Raw genomic sequence first — 24,927 nt, 5'->3', positions numbered from 1 at the left:
GGAAAGGGTGAGTCAGGCTGTAACCAGGTGCATTTGGGACTTTATCTGTCCCTGCTTTTATCGCCTGTCCTCTTGCTAGCGCTCTCACTGATCTATCCTCAAGCCTAATTGTGTCTGCATAGTCTCCTCTGTGGCTTTATATCTGTCCATTATCAGCCCTGTCCAATTTATCTTCACATGTCCTCAGCATGCGTTGTCTGCTGAACAAATCCCTCCGTCTCTGCCGAGCCATTTGGAGTGATCCCACCGTGAAAAAGAATACACAGAGGAGGGAAGCAGAGAGAGAAGTGAGATGGGCTCTGCACTCACAGACAGGGAGTTTGGCCTCTCTGATACTTGAACAACCCCCCTACAGTGTTAAAAATAACCAGCTCTTCATCTGACTGACCAGACAGACTGGGGCTTTGAGGGAGTATTATCTCTCTGGAGTTTGTTCAACAACCAGGCAGACAGACAACACACACACACACACACACACACACACACACACACACACACACACACACACACACACACACACACACACACACACACACACACACACACACGCACACATATTCACACACACATGCACACACAAACAGATAAAGGAAGAGCAAGCATGACAGATACAGAGAGAAAACATTACATGAAGGGGACAAAATGATTATTTTCACCAACCGCTGGGCAACTTTCTTGGGGAAAAATGTTTGCAGAATTTTGATTCTTGTTGGACATTTTGTATTCTTTGTAACAGTCTGATGTTCTGCATGTCAAATTAGATAATTTCATGCTTCACTTTGACCACATTTTTCCCACCAGATCATTGGAGAAGCAAAATATTTGTTTTTTAAAAATATTTTTTAATATAAAATGAGATATCAACCATCTTAATTTAACCTGACACTTAATCCAACTTAATACACTATGGTTGCTCAGGTTAAAGCTAAAACTGTAAGGCTATGGTTACATTTTTGACTCATCTGAAGAGCAGACATACATTTTTTCAAGCAGTTTTGTTTTTGAGGAAAAAAATGATTTATGTAGAAATATGTCAGAATTTTCTTTTTTTTTTAAAAAGAAAAAAAGGATCTATAGATTAGTTATAAATGAAACTTCACAGATTGGATAATCCTGAATGTTTGCATTCTTTCTTCATAAGTGACAAAATTAAACATGACATGTGCAAGGTTATATTAGCATTAGCATTAGCATTATATTAACATTAAAACTTTAACTACTGAGCAGAAAAAGCAGCAAAAATAAATGAACCTTCTTTTTTTTTAACATGTTTATTCATGTTAAGTCCCCATTCAGTCAGGTTTGTCTTACATAATTGCATTTATATTTTAACTTGAGCATCTCACTGTAAGGTGAGCGTGACTGAGAGAAAAAATGCTGATCTTAATGAATATGGTGAATTTCATGCAATTAACAAAGGACTTCATGGTTATTTAGATATGAGGAAATACGTACAGCAGGCAATTATCTATCAAAACAGATTAAGCTGTAAACCTGTCGAGGTGAGCTGCACTATACTGTAAACAACATGTATCACTGTCTATAATCTGATGACCTCTACTGGCCAATGAGAGGATTGCATTCATATCTGCTACAAATCAGAATATACAGCCCCAACATTTGAAAAATACAATCCTTTATTCAACATATACAATATTACATGTCAGTTATTTACTTTTTAACTGTTGTGAATTCATAGGGATGGTGATGGTACATTTTAGGCCTACAGAAATGTAGAAAAATATTTTGTAAAAAAGTTGTGTCATAAAAATGAATAATATGTGTCTCTTTGCTGAATAATAGAAAATAATACCCCCTTTTGAAATAGGTTAAATATTTACAACAAACCCAATGGTGATATAAGACAACAGCCACAGTTAAAATATGTACAACTAAATAGCTCATTGCGTCTATGTGCGGATGATAAATGCTCATTTTTATAAAAGTTAAACAGGTAATGTGCTTTGTTATGAGCATGTTATTACTTACATGTTTCCTGTAGTTATAGTGAAGGACAACCAGGCTCTTTCTGTTCTCTTTTCTGTGGTGTTGGTAATTATGGGAAAACCCGCAAGTGCAATTTTATTTCAGAGAAACTCCAGTATGACAAAAACAAAACTATGTTGTACTTCCTCTCATCCAAGACGATGAGTAATCACGCTATGTTTACAGAATGATGAATAAAATCCTGTGTGTGTCGAAAAACAGCCTATGAATTGTTCTGTGATCATCACTCTGTCGTCTGATCTAAGTTTTTTGCAGTTGAAAAGAAATATTTGATCACATTGGTTTTCTTTTAGGGGCCTCTTGGTTTAAGGCACCCGAAATATGGGAGATGAAAATTGGGCTAACAAAGAAAATAGCCTTGGGTGCAGGACAGTCTAGACACTACTGTTCAAAGTCATATGGTTTTAATATAATGCAGTGACTGTGTGAGTCATTAGTTCAAAATATGCTAATGATATGCACCCAATGCTGTTGGAATGTGGTGCAAAATCCCTTCAAGCTGTTTCAATCTTGTGGCCCTGTTTCATTCTGGTGCTCTGGTCTAGATGTCCCGTTTGAGTTTCTCGATGCTGAAGTCGCTGTCGTGGTCCAGTTTGGAAAGCGTCTTCTTCACCCGCAGCGCTGTGAGGCGGGCTGGCGCATTCTGGAACCAGCACTCCTTCATGATCTTCACAATGGCCGACAGGATCTGGACACACAGTGACAAATGTAAAATACCACTTGTCCATCACAGTTAGTGTTTTGTAATGTTTCTGTTAAAGCAGTATTACTATGTTGACTGTATGTGCACAAGGTTTACCTGTGTGTGGGAATTTGAGAATATGTGAGTGCCAAAGGTGAGGAGAAGTGAAAATAATTGCACTTGTGTGTGTGTGTGTGTGCATGTATCAGATGGCCTACCGGATGGGAATGAAGCCTGTTGTGCAAGCTGGGCCTCTGCTGGTCCACACACACCACCTTCTTCATTTCCTCAAAGCTGGGATCTGAGGGCACCATGTCAAAGAAGGGAGGACGGTACTCTTCCACAATCCCTAAAACAACACAACAGAGATTTTTAAAAAGATTCAGCTGTGCTGTTTCTTCAGTTGAGCAGAAAAATAATTACCAAACTATTACAACACAGGTTGTAAGACTTAGGGTGCATTGTAAAAAAAACCCAACTCATTATCAACTTAATGAATAGACTGTTGAACCTCTTTTATCTCAGAAATTTTCAGTACATAAATTTCTCTTCATAGAAGGCCTGAAATAGCACACTCCTTGAGATAGACTATAGTGGGAGTTTTGTAAAGTATGTTTGACTAAACAAGAGAGCAGGAAAGATATCAATTCCCTGGCGACTACACTATGATGAAGATCTGCAAGGCCTGTTGAGTGTGTGTATGTGTGTGCACCCAAATAGCACACACACAAAGTTATGGATGTGTATGTGCATCCATTTACACTAAGTGTGTTTGTTCATGTGTGCCTGTGTGTGCGCGTCCATCTACAAATTGTGTGTGAGGGCATCTGGACTATGTACAAGCGAGTGCTGACACCAGATAAGACTGTTTATAATTACTGCAGTGCTAATCATGAGAGAGGATAGTAGAGACAGACACAGACTAGGAAAACACTGGAGTGCTGAGAGACATGGGACAAACTGCCTCTTATGTATACTCTACCAGAGCCAGACAGACATGACAGAGAAAACACATTTTCAACATGATGCATTTGAGTGAATGGGTAACACATCAACTTATAACAGATTCATTGAATAACATTTTCCTCCTGAAAATTGAGTAGGTAAAAATTACTACACCAACTAAAATCTACAAAGGGACAAAAATCGAATCTGCTGTTGCCTCAAGTTACCATTGACAATGGTCCTGCGTGAAATTTCCCAGAAAACCAGACCCAGGGCCCAGATGTCAGTTTGCTTGTAGGACTCAAAGACGTCCGTACGTATACTCTCATCCAGCACCTCAGGGGCCATGTAGCGCTTGGTCCCCACACGAGGATTGTTGCCCACATCGAGGTAGTCATTGGACTGAGAGTGTATCACAGCCAAACCTAAAAGAGAAGGCACAAAGCACAGACACAACCTTTTAATTTGCAGCACATTCCCAACTTCAATATAGCTGACTACTGTTTTTTCTCAAGATATTGAGTGAAATAATCAGTGCAAGTTGGAAACAGACACAGTTAGAAGGTGTGATGTGCTTTCCTCGCTTCGACTCAACCCTCACCAAGGTCAGCGATGCAGCACTGTCCGTTCCGCTTTACCAGGATGTTTCGACTTTTCAGGTCCCGGTGGGCGATAGCTGGCTTGCCCTGGGAGCTGACAATCTCAGTGTGGAGGTGGACCAGACCACAGGCCACAGACAGACACATCCTCAGGCAGCTTTCAGGCTCCAAGCTGCTGTACTGCAAGAAGTCGTAGAGTGAACCCAGCTCATGAAAGTGGGTGACGAGCCACAGCTGGGTGCTGGAATTCTTGGATGTCATGTCAGAGGCTATGAAACCTAAAGCCGGAAGAGAAGATGGCTATTTCAATGTCTGTCTTTTGGCTGATGCCTTTTGAAGTGCTACTGCACCTTTCCCTTCACAGGAAGCACATCACAGGAATAATGTCTTTTGAAATTAAATCTGCTGCCGTACCCAGTATGTTGTCATGTCGCAGCTGCACAGTATTGTAGATCTCTGTCTCTCTGAACCAGGACTGCTCGTCCCTAGAGGAGAAGATCTTGACAGCCACACTCTCCCCCATCCAAGTTCCTCTCCACACCTCCCCATACCTGCCTTTACCTGAGAACAGAGTGACACAATTACACAACTGGAAAGCACAGAAAAAAGACAGAGTGGAGCAGCAGTGGTGAGGAAGGAGACTGACCGACACACTCGACAAGTGAGATCTGTCTGGCCATAGTCCTTTGGACCAGATAGGGCAGCCCTGTCCCACTCCCTGACGTACAAAACTCATCAAAGATATCCTGGAGAAAGAGATGAAAAGGGATAATCCATATATGACAACTGGAAAACTAGAACATCTTTTGATAGTATTCTGTCAACATCAAATCTTACGCCGTATGTGGGGTCATCTCCACTGGGGACTTTAAGCATGGTGACGTCATGGTCCTCAACATTTCTCAGTCGACAGTGGGCACGTCGGAAGCGCAGGAACACCAACAGGCCACACACACTGACAACCATGATTAACAGTAGCAAGGCCACGGTGATCCACAGCTCTGGACGTGGGAGTTCTGGGGGCATTGCTGTCGATTCTCCATCTGGTTACACACATAAGCAATCAGGCACACACACATATTTGAGTTTGCGAAACCAGTGGAGAACACTTCACAACATTATCAAGAGAAGTTTATAATTTGGTATTCTATTTTGATTGAAGGTAAACATACAGGTAACGTAACATTCAGTGTGTCATCAGTCTAAACTGGGAAAGCCACTCAGTATTCATTTACTCAACCTGACCACAAGGGGGAAGCAGTTACTATGTAGAGGGAAGCTTTGAATCCCATCAGTACAAAGCAGAGCCTGTGAGAACATTGATGCCAAACCAGGAAGATCAATACCACACTGGTTCTTCAGGTTACATGAATGTGCTGTTCAAATGTTGGAAAGCAATGGCTTTGGGTACTGACCAATACCCGGAGGTGGTGTGGCATAGGTGTTGCACAGGTCCTTTCTGCAGCAGTGGACATAGAAGCGCTCAAAGGAGGTGTAGCATTGCTCCCGGTAGTTTGCCTCAGGGAAACAACCCTTCTCCTCGTTGCCTTGCACCCAAGTGTAAAAGCAGAGGTCTCCTCTGCAGGTTTCGTTCACACATGTGCCTTTTTGATTCTCGCACGCACACAGCAGCTTCCCATCATCTTCGGAGTCTGAAGCAGAAGGAAATATACACAGACAGTGCAGACAAACAGGCAAATGCACGTGTTTGCTCACAGGAACATTTGTGCATATGTGCACAAATGCATGTGCATTACACGGTTGTATAAGTGAATAATAAATTGAGAAACCTGCCAAAGATGAATGTTCTGGGAAAACTAAGAGACAAGCAAGGCCAAACATGAAGAATAAGATTAGAAAGTGATAAGCTGTACTTGTAAAGAGACCTTGGCTTCCTCAAGGGGAAACTCTAGTGGTAATAGAAAGAGATACGTATGTATCTACATTTCCTGGCAGCCACAAGATGTCACATAGATGTGCAAGGCTTGTGGTTAACCAGGAGAGGTACTTTTGGTTTTGAAATGATACAGTCCGTGGTCTACCTGAATCAGAGTGACAGAAAAACAGAACAACAGAAAAACAGAACAACAGGAAATGAAAAGTCTGAGAAAAAGAGGAGGAATGACTAAATCAAGGTAAACTGGGATGTTCATGGTGATTAGGGGGTTGTTTTTATATCCTAAATCCTCCCAAATTTGCCTCTGCATCATGGTACTTATGTTTTTATTTTTTTCACTGACATATGATTGAGGTAATTCATGCCAAATATGACTGTAGCAAATAATGGCCAGGTCAGTTGCTAAAGCTTGAACTCACCAGCATAAAAGTTTAAATGCATATAGTGTGTGTGCATTGAAAAGCACAAATACTTGCAGCAAAGGCATTCTCATGTAAAAACTCCTGGCTGAAACATAACTCTGCAGACACTTGCAGAATGAACATCTAAGCCACAAATGAGTGGAAAAGGGAAAACCCCTCCCCCAAAATACTGAAACAATGCTTAAAGACACAGCAAATTAAAAAAACATTTTCATAGTTCTAATCCTGTGTCCCTGTGTCAATTGTTTATGTATCTCTTGTTATATGCCAAACACACACACACACACACATATATATATACATTTATATTAAGAAATTATATCAAAATCCCTGTCTTTTCTCTTCCTGTAAAACATTTATAAATGTTAGATGACTCATCTTGAACTCAGGGGTGTAAAAATCCATCTAATCAAAATAAAACTGCACTTGACTACTTGTGATAGTAGCTAGCAGAGCAGCATTATAAAGGGAAGTGTGTGTTATATCAGTAAGCAAAAACTTTGTTTTCATCTCCAAAAGAATGTAGTTGGGGTCTAATTTGTTCATTTCCCCCTCATCATCTTCCTAATCTAACAAGAGGCGAGGGAGGTATGTCTGTGGAAGCTAACTATCACGCTATATTCGCTAAGCCCCTTTTTAGCAGTCCAATCCCATCTGAAGATTTGATTTAAATCCCTCTTGTAACTGTACACCCCACACATATTCCATTTCACTGGGAAATACGTAACAGTATAGAGGCTAAAGACACTCTAATTTCCGTTTCACTGTGGCTATAAAGTTAATATGTTCAAAACTGACCACTAGGAGGCAGAAAGATGGAGCAACATGAGCATTCTGTTTCAGGCCATCTGACAAAGTAAGTCTAATATTTATGAGCCTTTTGAGCTCTGGTTTGGTTCACCAATTCCTGAGTTGATACTTGACTGTCTTTACCAGCCACTCTGCCCTCTCATGCCAGGCAGGTAGCCCGTGCTTTGCTTGTCTGAGCTTGTTTGCTGGTATCAGCTCTTTGTTTTATATGAGAGGGTTGGTGAGAACCGTGAGACTGAACTCTAGAGTCTATGTGTGAGCCGGAGAACAAAAACAAAGTACTAAAAGCTGCATTCTCAGTGAGTTATGTGGCATCATTATCAAAAGTATCCTTTAATGGAGCTGTAATTGAGTGGAGCAGAGTGAATGCTTGTTACAACAGTGGACATTTTCTACATCTGACCACTAACTCACCTGCATGGATAGCAGAGATCCACAGAAATGCCCCAGCTAGCACCACTGTGAGCAGAGCAGAGCTTCCCATCTCTGTGAAACAAGAAAAAAGTAATTAATAACAGTTAATATAACAAAATGATGGTAATATAGACTGTCTCTTTATTAGGCCCTGTTATAACGAGAAACCAGAGATTTCATGACATTTCAACTGCTATGTGATTGAAATTTACAGACTGTAACTTAATAGCAGTGTATATGAAGAGTCGAGCAGTGGCTACAGCCCGGACTCTTTGGCAGAGGAAGCTATGAGGTCAAAAACAACAGTCCGAGGGCCCAGCCTGTCTGCCTGTGTTGTAATTGCTCTGGATGGGAAAAAGGGGCTTAAGGGGAAGGAGGCTGTAACAGCACTCCAGAGTGTTTGTGTATGTGTGTTGAGACTGTGTGTGGCGCTGTGCTACCCAGGCTCCAGGCCTGTCGACTCCTCGACTACCCTGCTTGCAAAATAAATATTGATGGCTATGCTTCCTGCCATTGAGTGGCCCCACCCGACTAGCCGGCGAGACTCAGGCTACTCATTGTTTAGGGCTGCACTGCAGAGGGTCACGCAAACAGGAGGGCCGTCATACACGACTCAGCCTTTCTCACAGCTGAAGCACACTAGTCTGTAACTTGACACTCAGGTTGACGTGATTTATTTAACTAAAATATCAATAAAAAGTGAATAAATTGTAGTAAAGAACAACTGTAAACAAAAAGAGCACAAAACACAGTAAAAAATATCAACTGTAACAGAGCCTATGTTGTTTACATAAGGAGTGTTTCCACGGCAGGAACTTTCCCCAGGGACTAAGAACCTTTTGAGGAACTCAGTTCCCCTACCTGCGTTTCCACCGGATGAACTGGGGTCTAAATGAGTTCCAGGGAGATTGTTTTATCCCCAGAAAGTCCTTCCCGAAAGTACTTTCTAAAAATACAGGAACTTTGGGGGTGGGCTTTGCAGGGACAACCGTCGCTGATTGGTCAAATACAGACACCCTGACTGTTTCAACTTATGAACCACTTCATTCATAAAACAAGAAAGTACTCTAGTATCGATATTAGAATGAGTAGAAGACTTTTCTCTTCATTTTTTTAACATTAAAGGTAAAGTTAGGCTTTGTTGTCAGCTTCCCGACTTGTTTTAAAAAAGAGCGAGAAAAAAGAGAGAGAGAGACAGCGTGGTGGTGGTCGAGCAAGCTCGAGAGCGAATGAAGAGGGGGAGCGACAGTAGCGAGATCAAAGCCAGTGAATGAGAGAAATAAAATGTTGTTTTCTGATTGTTTCATGTCTCTATGTTCTAAAGCAGAAATAAATAACCATCACAGAATATTTACTGTGAGGACAGACGCTCTTTGCATTTCTCCTTTTCATTCATTCCTTACATCTAGCTCATACAGCAGTAAACACAAAGAACATCCGCCGTCATTTTTTAATTCCTCATGGGTCTACCTGGTTCCTCAGATGCCATGGAAACGGAAACAGGATTGCACAACAGGGACTTTTAGATCCAAGTTTAGCTCCTGAGATTTGTTCCTCTGGTTCCAAAGTACCTGGAACCTGGAAACAGGGCTATATACTCTGCTAAATATGAAGTAGACCTAAATGGGTTAACGTGTTTCTTTAAAGCAAACTGTGCCTACAAGCCTCTTGATTTTTGTTCACATGCTGGGCACAAGACTCTTAGACTCTTTTCTTCATGATTTCATCACAGTTGCCTTTCGTAATCCCACTGTCCCTTTGTTTGTCACTAAGGAATTACATAAACTAATAAATTACAATTTATTACATAAACTAGAAGATTTCTCCATGCTTTTAACTGTCTGACTAAAAAAGAAAGCAGCATACAATAACACAAATAACCATCAGTCCTGACAACCTTTAAGTTACTTCTTCACTATTCTTTTTTATTGTTTTAAATGTCTTTTTTTTTTCAAATATGAAGTTACATTTTATTAATTCCTGTGTGACAATTCTTGTTCTGCATTTGACTTGACTATTTAAGAGTGGGCAGCTACAACACAGTGCCCGAGGATCAACTCCAGTTCCAAGGCCACAGTCATGATTAAGAGCAATACAAGCAATATTACTATCATCTAACAAGCATGTCTTTAGTAAAAGCTGTTGTCTGATATGTAGTTGATATGTGAGCGAGACGTGACCTGCGCATGTTTGTGGGTTCTTTTACGACTCAATCTGTGTAGTATATGCAGTGCTTGAGGTCTGTTCTGTGAAATCTGAGGTGGGAGGCATTTATAGTAAATCGCAAAAGTGTGCAGTTAGATGAACAATGCTATGATGGGTGCCTAATGGCCCATGAACAAGTGTGAATTAAGTCGGTGAGACAGTTTCTATAGAGGCTCGCCCCTGACCACAAGATGGTTTCTACTGCAAGGTACCACAAGTACTTGCCTGGTTGTTTTGCAGCTTAATGAATAAGGAAAGTCTGAGTCACATTACTGCACATTTGAATGCAATGGGTATACAGTTTTGGCAATTTGTTACTGAAGCAAATCCTAATTTACAAATCTAATCAAATAAGAGTAGGAATTGAAATAGCCAATTACTGACTCGTGAAGCAAACAGTCACTGTTAAACCACTGATTTACATCTCTAGTATGCTTTAGGGGAAAGAAATTACACCTGATGGACAGTCTGTCACCACAATTTATGAATTTAAGAATAATGAAGAATACTGAATTTAATGAAACTCAAATCCAGTCCTCTCCTCGTATCACCTCACTTTTCTTCCTCAAAAGGTTCTTTTGTCCTGAGAAGGTTATACTTCTGATTACTTAGTTCTATTAATGCTTAATGAAACATGCATTATGTTTAACCTGTTTAGCTTTAATGAATAAATTCAGACTCAACCTTAAGTAATAAGTATGATCACTGTCATAAATGTCACAAAAAATATATAATAGCTTGTAGCATGGTCTTAAAGTATGATTTCTAAAATGACCTTTTTTCCACCCAAGACAGGTTAGTCAATGCTTGCTGTAAGTGAGCATCACTGTCTGCTTTATCATCAAGTGCTCTGATAAAATAATACTATAAATAATAATAATAATAATAAATAATACTTAACATCTCTTTCACAACAAATACTGTATCCCTTGAACTGCCCACATCTGGCAGCGGAACTTGCACATGTCAGCACAAAACTGCGGATATCCTCTTTTAGGTGTGATGCATTTAGCTACATATATTTTAGTTCAAACCACAATAAGTCACCACATTACAACATGTCAAAAATCACTGAAGATTTTTGACATGTTGTAATTGGATACAATTGGTGTCATAAAAAAAACACTTTTCTTTAATTTCCAATCATGGTTTACCTGTTTTCTTTATATGAATTTATTTTAAGAGCCATCTGTCTTGAACGTGACAGTGTCCTCAGGGGAGTTTCCAACATTTATCAAGGTTTCAAATCAAATGTGCAATTTCTGCTAGATCAGACCATTTCCATTTTTCATGAGAAATCTGAAAAAAGATCTGACATGCTAAAAAAATGATTAATGGGGTTAGTGAGTAACACCTAAAATCAACAACTTTTTCAGAATAAAAAATTAAGTTTGTTACAAACACATGTTTTAGTCAGTTGATAACTTATTTTAAGAAGTTGGTCAAAATGAATATAAAGAAGACTGTCTTCACTTAGTAATAAATTGATTTTGAATAAACATGTTTGCCCTCACTTAACAATAGAAAAGTATTAAGTCAGTGCAACTTGTATCTAGTGAGCATCCATTAAAAGCAAAAGGCTACAAGGCTGAATTTGCCTTGACTTGTTTTGCTGCCACAATAGAAAGGAAGGTTAAATGGGAGTTTGCATAGAATATAATTTAAAGCTAAGTGAGTAACTATTTTTGCTTTGTTTTATTCATAACAGCTACCAACTGTATCAGCACAGTGCAAGAAATCATTTTTACACAACACTGAAATTGAAATTACAGCTTGTCCTCAGCTTATTCAGCGATTGTAAAGTTGATAGACTTTTAGCTAGCTAGTGTCTTCAAAATAGTCTTTTTTTATGTTTTGTTTTACACTGGCAGCCGCATGATGTTGACACTGAACTTGTGTAACGTTAGTTGTAACACTGTCCTAATTTAAAGTTGCCATTGGGTTGATGGAGGTTTGGTCAGCAACAGCTGCATAACAACTGCATAAATCTGTAACAAATGTAGGTTACTACACATGTTTCAGTTTGAAATTGATGCATGTTGATGTTTAAACCCTAGAGTTATTTTTGTGTGAGGTTAAAGTTGGATAATTGAGCCACAGCTAAAGAACATTCTGTGTCCAAGCGCAATCTGCAAACGCAGGCGGCAGTCAACATCATGTTGTAGAAACGCCATAGGAAGAGGCTTAGTTAAGTAATAAGCTAGTTATTTTAATCACACTACTTAACATTAGCACATAATAAGGTCACTACTTAAGACTGCCCCCCCTCCAATCATACACACATATTTATCACTACTACTTATTCTATTTAAACTCTTCTTAGTGCACATATCGAAGGAACAGACGGGATCACATTTCACTGTGATCGTACCTTACATGATTACATGCGACAAATAAACTTGATTGATTGATAAAAAATACACTAATATTGCCATTGTGTGTGTTCTATTTGTATCTGCTGAGGTGTTATAAATGTTTAGTCCTCCTTCACTGAACTAAATGGGGTGGACTAAACAGAGGCACATCAGTATGATGTGATACAGTTTTACAACAAGCACAAATAATCTATACAGCGTCAAAATGACAATACAGTTGAATCAAAACCTCCCTAAAGCTGTCTCAACAAAAACTGAATATGATTAACTCTCATGAAGGTAGAATTCATTGCAAGACTGTTAACTGCATTAGTTTTTGCTTGGTGGACCCAATGAACTGGCAATATGTATGTTGTTCAAATCCATTTCTGATGTTTTCTGTGTTCTTTTTGGAAGTAAAACAGATATGTATTTACAAAGTAACGTGGAAAACATGCTTCTGTATTCCTCAGGGAGAATTTATGTAGCCATCTGATGTGTTTTTGCCAACACCAGCAACACTAAATTGATGTATTCCTTTCCACATAGTGTATAGTGTTATTTTTCTAGTCTATTCTTTAACATGTGCAGAGAGTGAAGCCTTGGATTCAGTCCTCCAAAATCCACATTAATCATATGAATATGTTGTTGTTGTTGTTGTTTATCTTGTTTAAGAGCAACTTCCTGGTAAAAGCTTGCAAGTGAAATAATAATACTCAATACTCAAAACAATGAAGGTAACAATGTACCTGGGCATTTCTGAGTAGAATGGATGTAAAATAAAGACGTTAGAATAGCTTAAATGAAGCAAGTTGACCACTTAATATCACCAGAACTTTTTAATTGAAATTAAGTTGGTTCAACTTAATTAAGCTTTTAGAGGACAAAACAAATCATGTTGGTTGTACAAACTAATTGAATTGCTCTAACTATAAAAGTCTCATGGGATTTACTCAATAATGGCTGCATTTGAATTACTTAAAAAGACGAATGCAAATTTATTACCTTATTTTTCTTAAGTTGAGTCAGTGTATTCTCTTTTTTTTTTTAGAGTGTATCTTTAGACTTCCCTTCTATCTGGTTAAGCTCTGGAGCTCCAGCTCAAACGATGAGAACCCAGCTCAGCATTCAACTCTCACTTACTGAAACCACAAGCCATATTTCACTAAACAGCAAAGAGCACTTCCTGTATTATGCAGCCTACATGTCAGTGTCAGTTAATCTGTGGGTCCAGAGGAGGAAAAGCATAAACACAACTCCACCCCACAGAATGAATTTATTCTCAGTGGAGGCGGCACAACTGCGTCTCATTTCTCTAGCTATCATTTTTTATCATCCACAGGGTTCTGACATAGGAGAGAGCCGTAATCATGTCCTTCATCGTAGGCAGCCTGACTTAAGATTCCAGCACACTTCCTCTCTCCTGTTTGTCTCCCTTCTGTCTAATGCTACACCCGCTTGACCCAAGGGGAAAAGATCCATTGTCATCTCTTCCTCTCATCTACACAGCTTTGACTCGGGGAGGCAGATCTCTCATTCCATCTGGATGACTGTATGGTTATGGTGGTGGATGGTGGGGGCATGGCATAGCACAGCAGCCTCCTCCAACAGCCCCTCCACTGGGCCTCATCGCACCAAAAAGCCCTATAACTCTATCTCTGGAAAGCAACTTTAAGCAGTGACACTGCAGAAGCTTCTATCATGTGGCTTAATGGTAGACAACATCACATTCAGTCCCTTTTTTAATGACTTAGCCGAGCATTTAGAACGTTTGTGTGCTGCGTGTGTATTTTATGTGGAAAAACCCTTAAATCTGTAATCCAGTGATTGCGACCGTCTGCTAGTTACAGCGACAGAATGGAATGACTGATTGTATCTTCATTTCACAGACAAAGCTAGGCTTGGCAGGCTTTATACCTCAGTTGCTGCATGCAATCTCTCACATGCATAACTACAATGAATGCGTGTCTGGGAAAGAAAAGGACAGATCTCGACTGTCACTTTATTTGATTTGTCTGCCATGTAGACCTTAGACCTACACATAGATACACATAAACTGGTCTTTGCTTCCAAAAAAACCCCAGTATGAGTGTGACCTGATGTCATGGATGTCATGCCCTATACACACAAAGGCTATGTGTGTGTGTGTGTGTGTGTGTGTGTGTGTGTGTGTGTGTGTGAGGTATAGATAAAAATGTGCAAGGAGGAGACGTACACATCTATGATTATATTTATGTTTTAAGATATAGGCCCACTTATGCAGCAAATATGTCATTTCTGCAAATTTCAAGAGGTCTGAACTTTTCACCTCAACATGTTTTTGAGATATGAATCTTAGCACACAAAGTACAGGCAAGTGGTGCAAGATGTAAAAAAAGAAGAGAGATGTCTAAAGATACTTGCAAGTGAAAGTCCTGAATTAAACATATCACATGAGTACAAGTACACAGGTTTAGTCAGTGTATGATTATATGCTATATGATGTGATTATTACTGATGTTTTCACATTTAAGCAGCAGTTTACTGTTGAAGATGGGACAGTAAGGAACAAATGGGGCAAAAGCTACATAAAACTCCACCTTCAAGTTGGTATTATAATGAAAAGAGTGTCATATACGTTAAAAATCATGTTAAATGTTAATTTGTCTTTAGTCCAGGTGGACCACTTCTTGACAGCTGTTGGTTCACATCTGGAAACACGTGGAGTGATGTGTGGCGCTGCCAAAGGTGACTTAAAGTTCAGTGTTAGCTACAGTTCACATCATAAGCTATAGGCTATAACAATCACAGTGCAGCGTATACAACACCTACAGATAGAGAAAACAATGTTTTACGCCATTACCTGTTTTCTGCTCGCCGTTCAACGTGACAGATGTAAGCGCCGCTCGTCTCCCATATCAAAGTCAGCTTCAAGTGTCTCCTCCGTGACCAAAGTGTGTCAAAAAGTACAAGATACGTTTAACATACAGCTGGCTCCATTTCCAGAGGGATTTAAATCGCTTTAGTTTTCGTTTAAACGGCTCAGTTGCAGATGTTTCATCCAAAGAGAGCTCACATCGTTTCCTGCTTTGAAGACGACAAAACGACGTTTCTAGGAAAGAAAGTTCGTCCGCTCGCTTTCTGCTCCAAAATAAATAAAAGCTGAAACCGTTCAGGTGATAACAAGTGAGTTATAAAGAAGAAGTGAAAGACGTAGAAAATAAAAAAGGCGGCTATGTCCTGGCAGGGCGAGTCTATCTCATCTCGGTCCAAATCTGCGCTGATAAACCACCGACAACCCTCCGCTGTGACAACTTCACAAGTGTCGCTACACCGTAAGCTCTGTGCCACCAAGTAAAGACCTTTCTTTTGTTGTTGTCTGTGTTCGTGATCTGAAGGCAAGATTGCAGATTTTAAATAGTTTACAGTTTTGTCCCACCCCTCATTGTCCCGTACAGGGTCTGCTCTGCCTGGAATGTGTTCTCATTGCGGTTTTCCTGTTGCTTTGCGAAACCTCTCATTTTCCTCTTTCCCCTGTGTGCTGGTGTCTGCACACTGACAGGAATGTGCTTCAAAGACCCAACTAGGATACAATGACATTTTATAGGCTAATTTATGTAACCACAAACCATATTTTTTTATAAGTTCTCACTGCAGCCCAGTGAAGGCTTTATCATTTCAGCAAAAGGGATGATCTTAACCCTCATCCTACCAACATATTTAACATACAAAGACTACTGACTGGGGTCCCTGGGGACCCCAAGAATAAACTACTGTCCATCATAGCAAAATGTTAACTTATTTCTTTTCAAAACATTATTAGTTACATATGTAATTAATAACAAACATGAACTCAATAAATAGTTCCATATATTAAAACTGCATAGGCAGAATTGGGTGCTTTTGACCGGGGTCAAAAAAACACTAAAAACAGAAACAGGAAACAATGATATGAAGTCATTAGGAACAAACTGATTGAAAAATTGGAATGATAGAATATAGCACCTTTGAGATCAAATAAAATAAAATATACCTCTGGGGTCTCTGTGTTATCCCATTTGGTAGGATTAGGGTTAAAGAGTTAAGTGTAAGAAAGCCGCAGCCTATATATTTCTATACAGATATATCCATATATAGCTGGTGGACAGGAGATATGTGTGTGTGTGTGTGTGTGTGTGTGTATTGAGTGTGAGTAAAGGAGAGAGGGGTGTGTGTGCATGGAATCATATTTGCTGTGTGCCACTCTACAATTGAATTCAAGTCAATATGCTTTCTTGGCATGAAACATAATTTTAATATTATTACACGATATTATTATACTATTTTTGTAGGATTTCATTACTATTTGTTTTGTTGTAATTTTTGTTATTCATGATGGTTTGGCAACATTTACTATGTTTTTCTGTGCATGAATAATACTACCAGGTCAAATTTGACCCATGACTCAACAGATGTAATTTTTTTGAATATATAGGCATTAAAAAAAAATATCGAAATGTGTTTTATTGTATTCAGAAGGCCATTGTTGAAGATGTAATGAAGCCTTGTTTTGATTAGAAAAAATTTAAAGTATTTTTCACACATTGAAACTTGAAAACGGGTCAAATTTGACCCTAACACAATAGGAGGGTCAATAGGTTTAACTGCTGGCCTTACATTTGTGTAAGTTGCATACTGGACCATGATTGGCTCCAAACTGTGATGCTTGTGGGTTCACAGATTTAAGGTGATGCATAGCAACAGTTTTCTAGTGTCAAACTCTGTACATACATCATTCTGCACAGTGAAGGTCATCTAAGTGAAGTAACAATAAACAAAAGAGAAAAAAGTCCCCTACTTCAACGAAAAGTCCATTCTTAGTGTTGAACTAGAGGTTCCAAGTTTACACATCACACCTCTCTAAGTTGCATATTGGACCATGAGTGGTTTAATTATGAGGTCATAAAATCATGCTCACATGTACACGTCTTAAACTCCACCAGCTTCAGTAAATAAATGTGAAAACAGCCCTGTCTTGTCAAACTCTGCACATATGACATTCTGCACAGTGAGGTTCAAACATCCGCGTGAAATAAGCACAGTTTTGAGTGTAGGCGAACTTCAAGATTCATCATTCTATGAAGAGACAACACTATCCTGCTGATCTGTACGGCTAACGTATTTGGTGAGCATTGTAATGCTTACGTGTCCTCTCAAATTTCGGATGGCGGACAATGGTGCTCAAATACCCATCTTTTGTAACAATGGTGGTATTGTGGCAGTTGAGATGTTTCTCAATAGCTATTACAGAGCTGTCTCTTAGATGCCAGAGAGACGGCACTATGTGAAAAACACTTCATTCAGCAGAGCCTAAGAGAGATGTCTTCATGTCTGTAATATAAATTCCCCTCCTTGTTCTCAGACTCTGTAATCTCTCAGTTTTTTGGCTTACGGCTGCAGACACAGCTGGAAGCTCTCACATCAGCTGTCATGTAGAAAAGAGAGCAAATTGTTGTTCTTTTTTTCAATCAGCATTTACGTATGTTTCTCTCCAACTAATCTCTGTGAGTCAAAGAGCCACCCTGCCCTATTCCCTGAAGGTCTTTCTAGAAAAGCCTTCATTTGTTGTACAATCTACTAGAGGAGAGGAACTGTGATATTGCTCCAACAGACATTGTACTGTGAGTTATTCATAAGCAAATTCTTGATAAAGAGGAGGCTTATTTTACTTTTCTTTAATACTACTGAAAGCCAATATTTTAGCTATGGCCCTCATGTAGTTTTGACTTAAGTCACATTCACACTTCCCAGTGATATTCTCAGAGGTCAAAAACTGTACAATTGTGCTACATCTGTTTGTGAATATGTGTTCACAGTCTCATGGTTGCGGTCTAATGTGTTCTTTCATTGAACTTTCGAGAGGTATTTATTTTAGAGCTGACCTCGAGTCAGCAAGTTCCCTCTGTGAAGAGGAAGTGACACTAAACACTAAAAATATAATGTTATATGCGATGTTTAATCCTTAAAATGACCACTTAAACAAGACTGATCTCTCTGTTTGTGTACTTGTGCTTTTTGTTGAGACAGGAAACTTCAAATGTTAGCATGAAACCCAGGAAATTAAAAACAGTAATAAAAAAAAAAAAATCAAAGTAGCTACCCATAAAAGCTAACTATTATATAATGATGCCGCACATTAGATTAAAAGATTACAGACCAAGGTTCAAAAGCCATCCCATGCCACTCTAGAGTGCACATTATAGGCTTCCTTTAGAAGCTCAAAGCAACTTTATTCTATATGAGCAGTGTCGAGGAGGTAACTTTAACATCTTTTTCTATTTCAGTAACTGCACATCACCAAAATGTTTTATGTAACCACTTCAAACACACTAATGGTACTTTTGGTTACATGGAAGAAAAACAAACTCACTTGCAAAGGTCAGTAAATTTATTCCAAGCTTGAATACAAACACAAGTTTTCATCTGTCTCACTGAGGTAGAAGACCTGAACTTTCTGAGTCACTTTCACTTAAAAAATAACCCCAGGAATGATCCTCAAATGTTTCATATGAACATTATCTAAATAGAACATTTTTTCAGATAACACAAATATGCAATGTGGTTACAAGTGTATGAGTTATTAGTTTTTCATTTATACATAATTTTACAATTTACCAAGTTGATCTATAAACAGAATATTTTAAAGTGTCCCAATAGATGCCTTGATAGATAGATAGATCAATAGATAGATAGATAGATAGATAGATGTTTAATGTATGCCCATCATATTATTAACACAAATTTCCTGAGTAACATTATGTACAAATAGATTCTTTTCTGTGTGTATGTAATTCAGAACGCAGATGTGAGGTCTGCTGTTGATTTCTATAAAAAATATTGTTAGCAGCAATTGTTGTGATGGTGTAAGCACCGGCTGACCGGAGACTTGTAAGAGCAGGCTATCTCATGATCAGACAAAGTGTTGCAGACAGCTTTTAGTTCATTTTTCACAAAGTTTGGAGTATGAAAATTCTGTCAAAAAGACATAATAAAGGCATCTGGTAGATGCTACATGTTACATACAGTGGATAACCTTCCTAGAGGAAGAAGAGGCAAAAGAAAGAGTGTTTGATAAAAAACTTTATCAAACAGCCTTTATTCTTTGGGTCAAAAGGGTTTGTGTATAGTTGAAAATATTAAAGATGATGAGGTTGGAGCCACATTAGTGATCAGCAAATCAAGTCAAATATATCACTTTACCTTTGACTGATGGTGGTGCAAGAGGGATTGTTATGACACAACTGTGCCTCTGTTTCTTAGACTACAATGTACCAATTTCTGTAACAATTGGTTTGATGGGTTGGCATTAGTCCCATTGCAGAGAGGAAAAAGAAAAAAGGTATGACAACCTTAGTTGCCTGTGAAACTTAAGTGTGTGGCCTTGTAAAAAGCAGCCACAATAGATTATTCTATTGTTTTGGTTATTTTGCATTAAATACCATGATGGCACGCTACTTGGAAACCGTTCACAATACACAGCTTGGTAAAATCTTCATAAGTGTACAGTGTTTAAAAAAAATAATATAATGACAGGTGTCCATGTTTAGTGTAACTTTGCATCCCCATGAGACTTTATCTACTAATCCACCAATTAGGAGTTGAATTACAGACTTATGTCAGAAATGTCTATGTCACAATATATTCCCAAAACCAACGGAGGGTTGTTTAAAATAATTTTCAGCTTTCCAGAGATGCTGAAAAATACACCATATGTAGTAAATTCAAGTCACTCCAGTTTTGCAAATTCACTCCAAGCCAAAGTTCAAATCCATCTATGGGTGTTGTTGGGTTTTCTTTGCCAATAGCACACTTACAAACTTTTTCAGTTCCTTTTTCTTCTGTTAAACTGGCCTCAGGGTCACTGTAATCACATGCTCATCCCTCATGATGACATTATTACAGTGAAATCCTCTGTGGAAAAGAGAATAATGCCTCATTTTTTGCTTGATGAACATTTCGACTCCTTATTTTTATTCTCTTCCTCGTTTTCTTTTTCCTTTTGCTTCTTCTCTCTCTTTTTCTCCTCCCTGGCCGCCTTGTACTTCCAGACAGGAGGCTCCAGGTAGCCCTTTTGGTTTTTCTTCTTTTTCTCTTTCTTTGGAGTGGGCTCCCTAGATTTTGTCACTTCAATCTTAGGAACACAGCCAGAGGGGAAGATGCTGTTCCTGTGTGCCAGGCTGCGGGGAAGGAAGCCTCTCAGCAGGTTTTCCCTGCGCTCTGCCTCGTAGTAGGAGGTCAGAGATACGGATTTGGCTGACACAGCAGTGGGAGAAGCTGAGGTGATGGAGCCGTTACTGTGGGACACTGTGCTCTCCTCCAGCTCCTTGCTGCTGTGCTTTTCAAGTAGTTCAGGAACTGCAAACCGTCGCTTGCCAATCTCTGGAGGGCTGGTAGGACAGAGTGGACGGCAACCGGTGGCTATCAGGGGGCTGTGGATGCCTGTGGTCATCCGCACCATATGGTCCATGACTCCATTTTCTTGGGGGTCCCGAGGGAAGTTGATAGTAAGTCTGTCTTTTAAGCACTGTCTCAACTTCTGAGTAGCTGTTTTGGAGGCAGTGGCCTTCGCTACCAGTTGCTCCAAGTCAGGCCAATCAGGAATGTAGCTTTCACAGAACTGCTCAGCTACAGGCTGAGCCTGCAGGCGGCGTAGTCTGACCAGAGTCTCAAACCTTCCTGTCCTAAGGACCCAGTCCCTTAGGCCTCTCCTTTGGACCAGGTCCCTTGCATTCATATTTGCACCTGCACACCGAAAGCGGAGGAGAAATAGAAAGCAGAGAAAACAAAGAAACAAGTTATTATTGGTTAGATGTTGAGGGATGTGAGGAAATCAATTGCTTCTTCAACTTAGTAAAATGACCCCCCCATGTGGTCACTTTTGGAGCACAACTCATTGAATAGGTGTGTAGCATGACACTGACAGAAACAAATCAGGCTATCTCACAATATAGTAAAATATGATATAGATTGCAGTTAGGTGAAAAAAATATACCAAATCAGGCCAGAATCTCGCAGATCTGCTGTAAAACTCTGGCTGTAATCAGTCAGTTTAGCCCATTATTGTAGGAAGACAAGGCATATGTACCACACATGGCTCATGTTTGCCTGTAAATCAGACCAGATTGAAAATTAATGTTATCAGTCTGGTTTGGACATAATTGAAGTTGAATAAAAAGTGTGTGGAATTTTTACAGCACTATCCTAAATGTGTCTGTGTTCGGTTTATTAGGACTAATCCTAGATTAGCTCACGGATCAAGTGTCTGGGTTTAGCTTGTGTATCACATGGATAGAACATTTATATGTAATTTATGGTATATCTTTCCCTATATGTGTTCATGAATTGTACACAGTAATTATCATCCTAGCATCCTAACTTCTCCTAAATCATTTGATATGTACCATGGGTGAGGGTCTGCATCAGTCTCCAAATAAGTGATGCTCCTCCTATCTGAATTAGGAAATACTTCAGAGTTTATGAGGTGTAATGTCCCATAAACTTACCATGCATTAGTAGGGCCGACACACACTCTTCTCGGCCCTGCAGGCCTGCCTTGATGAGGGCTGTGAAGCCACGAGGATCCTTGACCTCAGTGTCCACACCAGAGTAGTAGTTAAGGATATAGTTTAGAATGGTGATGAAGCCTGGATTGAAACAAGTGATAATGTGTTAATATGATTTGATTTAATTAAGGCTGGATGTAGTTTTGTGCCGTCTTCATACCTACCTGCCTGTGCAGCAATCATGAGAGCAGTGTTGCCATCATTGTCTTGGTGGTTTATGTCTATTAGTGGACATGTGTGCAGTATGGTGACAATGTCTACGAATCCTTTGCTCACAGCCAGCATCAGTCCATTCTGACAGAAAACAAGGAAGAAATAAATTGACTTTTGTTGTAATTTACATTCATTTTGGGCTTTGTCACAGAAATATACATTTCTTGACTTGTGCGATAAAAAGGAATATGAAATGTAACTTACTTTGCCGTTGATGTCCAGCTCCATGGCCTCTTCTTTAGTGATTCCTCTTGCCATGATCCTACGCAGGGATGTGGGATCATTCTTACTACAGGCCTCATACAGTGTTTTAGGAGGCTCTTTGCCCTCGTCATCCCTTTCATATTCGGGAAACACTGAGTCATCAGAAAACAAACTCTCTGAGTCACATTCATCCAGAAGGATGTCCGAGTCCTCGGATGGGCCCTCGCCCAGGTCGGGGTCATCGTTTGCAGTGGCCATGGGTGGGACCCCTGGGATCACACCTGGTTGTCTGGTTTGCTGCACACCACCCACATCTTAAACAGAAAAATATTAAGTGTTATTGTCATGAACAAAAATATAATTTTCATGTTTTAGATCCCCTCCTCGTCTTTCCAACCATATGACAACCTTACACAACCTCTGAGTTCAGACTGAATGAGCTCATTTTCAATTTAGATAACCGCATTGTCATGTTTTGGGTGTAAAACTTGTTGCAGTGTTAGGAGAATAGCTCCGATGGCCCCTTAACAAAGACTGCTGACATATTACATGCATCATTTTAGGTGCCAATAACAAAATGTGTTCTTATCCAACTGCATTTTGTTTAGTCTCATCTTATTCAGGAATGTGTATAATTTCGTCTCCCCAACATAAGCATCTTACACTAGCTCAAATGTGACTGCAACACTAACAACACAACACTGGCACCCTTTGAAATAAGCATTTTAAATAGATCTGGTGACCTTATAGGGCTTGTCTTTGAGGCACCATGCCTAAAGAGGATGAGGAGCTTCACCTCACTTTAGCCCTCCTGTCAGAGTTGCTGATCCGTAAGTCTTTGATTTATAAGAGGCTGTCTGTATAACATGCTTTTTTACCCATGTTTGTTCACTGGCTCAGCCCATTATAGAACAGAGGAGGGGTAGTTACTATGACTCTAAGATTAAACAAATAATTTCAGCATATTTAAGGTAATTGAAGCCCACAAAATGTATATAAATGTGCAAGATCTGTGAATATGTACGAATATATAAAAGGTACAGTAAATGGTCATTAAACATTGTACTTGTGCAGAAGCTCAGTCTGTGAAAGTAATGTGAATGAAGGCATAGTAGGAGGAGTGTACTGGGCTGCAAAAGGCCATATGGTGCCAGAAGCAATGGGAGGCCAGACTAGTGACAGCATCTGTCATGGTGTCTTAACCGTGTGACATCCAAGTGCACTTGGATGTCCAGTGGTTTTCTGGCTTAAATCAACAATTATTCTCAACTACCACTATTTTCAATCAACTATTCAAAAAACATTCATACAAATTTTATGTTTCAACGAAGTACATTTTGAAACCAGTGATGCTGCTGTTTCTCAAAACTCAGACAAAAGATAGGCTAGACTTCTTGTTTTGAAGGAGCTCCAGATGAGAGTGAGAAATATATAAAAAGCTTGATTGCTTAAATGTGTGTTTGTGCATCAGTGATAAAGTGAATTTGGAAAATACTGCCAGGCCCTTCCAGTGAGGATTTGAGGGTTTTAGTTTGCAAGCTGCCTTGGCCCTGCATACATCACTACACCATATCCACAACAGAATTTACAATGATAATTGTTTGCACAGAATTAGCTTTGCACCTGCTAACAATTATATGTTAATACTAAGTTATTAGAATAATAGCATCTTTAGGATAAGCTCTCGTTAAATGCCAGATAGAACCACTCAACTCCTTTAATCCTGCAAACATATGTTTCTATTTCAGTATTGTGTCGAGCAGAAGAATGAATGTTACTATCACACAAACCTTTCTCTTTCTTTCCTTCCTCTGCACAAACATAGAAAGCTCCCACTTTAGCATTGTGGCCTGCACTTCCTGCTGAGCAACAACTTTCAATCTGCTCAAGCTCCTTCTTCTAAATGCCAAATATGAACTATCTCTGCTGTCCCTCTGAACTGTGTGGTGTATAGATGTAAAAGATATGTAACCATTTATACAAAAACATGGAAAAACAAATAGTAATAGCAGTCAAACAGTCAAATAATAGTCAAAGTCTCACCCTAAAACAATCCATCCATGGATAGTCTTCTCCTTTTTCTGTCTTTATGAACTCACTCTTGGTTGGTTAAAGCATCTTGGTGTATTAGATTTCCACTCTTCCTGTTGGCGCTTGGTCGCAACTAGTTAAGTTTAAGTTTCCCAAACTGACTCCAGCTCTACGCTGCCCCCTCCCTCCATCTCTGCTACTGGCCAGTTAGGTTGCCTCATCAGCCAGCAATCCGTCCAGGTCCCAACATAGACTCTGCTGTCCTAAGTCAGGCAACATGCTCTCTCCCTCTCATCCTGATTACAGAAGATTTAAGGATTAAGAGAAAGAAACAGACAGCAGCCAACCTTGCTCCCCTTACTGTCTGTGGAGTTAGTCTGCTCTCTTTCTCCTCTCTGTCACTTGTCTCCACAGCTCTCCCAAAATCTGTTCATCCACAGTTCTTGCTGCCCGTCTGTTGTGTCAGAGCAAACCTCTCTAACTGTCTAAATAAGTGCTGTGACTGAATCATGGAGACTATGGCTCCCAAATCTGCTGTGCTGCTGAGGACCCCCTGCCTGCCT

The 24,927-nt window shown here is 39.6% G+C and overlaps 2 protein-coding genes across 2 annotated transcripts; both read right to left on the bottom strand.

Annotated features, from left to right (window-relative positions):
• Positions 1-1,619: 1,619 nt before the first annotated feature.
• On the bottom strand, positions 1,620-15,860 carry acvrl1 (activin A receptor like type 1). Its single transcript, XM_042409800.1, has 10 exons — positions 15,178-15,860; positions 7,777-7,848; positions 5,649-5,885; positions 5,071-5,276; positions 4,880-4,979; positions 4,648-4,794; positions 4,236-4,511; positions 3,862-4,059; positions 2,908-3,038; positions 1,620-2,695 (listed from the first exon to the last, which is right to left on the bottom strand). The coding sequence occupies exons 2-10, from the start codon at positions 7,844-7,846 to the stop codon at positions 2,549-2,551; spliced, it is 1,512 nt and encodes a 503-aa protein (XP_042265734.1). The 5' UTR covers positions 7,847-7,848; positions 15,178-15,860; the 3' UTR covers positions 1,620-2,548.
• A 4,426-nt stretch (positions 15,861-20,286) lies between these two features.
• Positions 20,287-22,591, bottom strand: ankrd33aa (ankyrin repeat domain 33Aa). Its single transcript, XM_042410182.1, has 4 exons — positions 22,334-22,591; positions 22,081-22,210; positions 21,857-21,997; positions 20,287-21,095 (listed from the first exon to the last, which is right to left on the bottom strand). The coding sequence occupies exons 1-4, from the start codon at positions 22,589-22,591 to the stop codon at positions 20,287-20,289; spliced, it is 1,338 nt and encodes a 445-aa protein (XP_042266116.1).
• Positions 22,592-24,927: the final 2,336 nt, after the last annotated feature.

This window comes from Thunnus maccoyii, chromosome 4, assembly GCF_910596095.1.
Source record: "Thunnus maccoyii chromosome 4, fThuMac1.1, whole genome shotgun sequence".
Classification (NCBI taxonomy): domain Eukaryota; kingdom Metazoa; phylum Chordata; class Actinopteri; order Scombriformes; family Scombridae; genus Thunnus; species Thunnus maccoyii.
The sequence above is the reverse complement of the archived record's forward strand: the minus strand, read 5'-3'. Positions and strand labels throughout refer to the sequence as shown.

Bases quoted from the DNA above. Each gene is read 5' to 3' on its own strand.
- acvrl1 (XM_042409800.1), bottom strand. From the start codon at position 7,846: ATGGGAAGCTCTGCTCTGCTCACAGTGGTGCTAGCTGGGGCATTTCTG. The intron at 4,980-5,070 runs GTAAGATTTGAT...CTCTTTCTCCAG, and splicing joins GAGATGACCCCACATACGGC to GATATCTTTGATGAGTTTTG. The intron at 4,060-4,235 runs GTGAGGGTTGAG...CTTCTCTTTTAG, and splicing joins GTGCTGCATCGCTGACCTTG to GTTTGGCTGTGATACACTCT.
- ankrd33aa (XM_042410182.1), bottom strand. From the start codon at position 22,591: ATGGCCACTGCAAACGATGACCCCGACCTGGGCGAGGGCCCATCCGAG. The intron at 22,211-22,333 runs GTAAGTTACATT...GTTTTCTGTCAG, and splicing joins AGCTGGACATCAACGGCAAA to AATGGACTGATGCTGGCTGT. The intron at 21,998-22,080 runs GTAGGTATGAAG...GTTTCAATCCAG, and splicing joins CATGATTGCTGCACAGGCAG to GCTTCATCACCATTCTAAAC.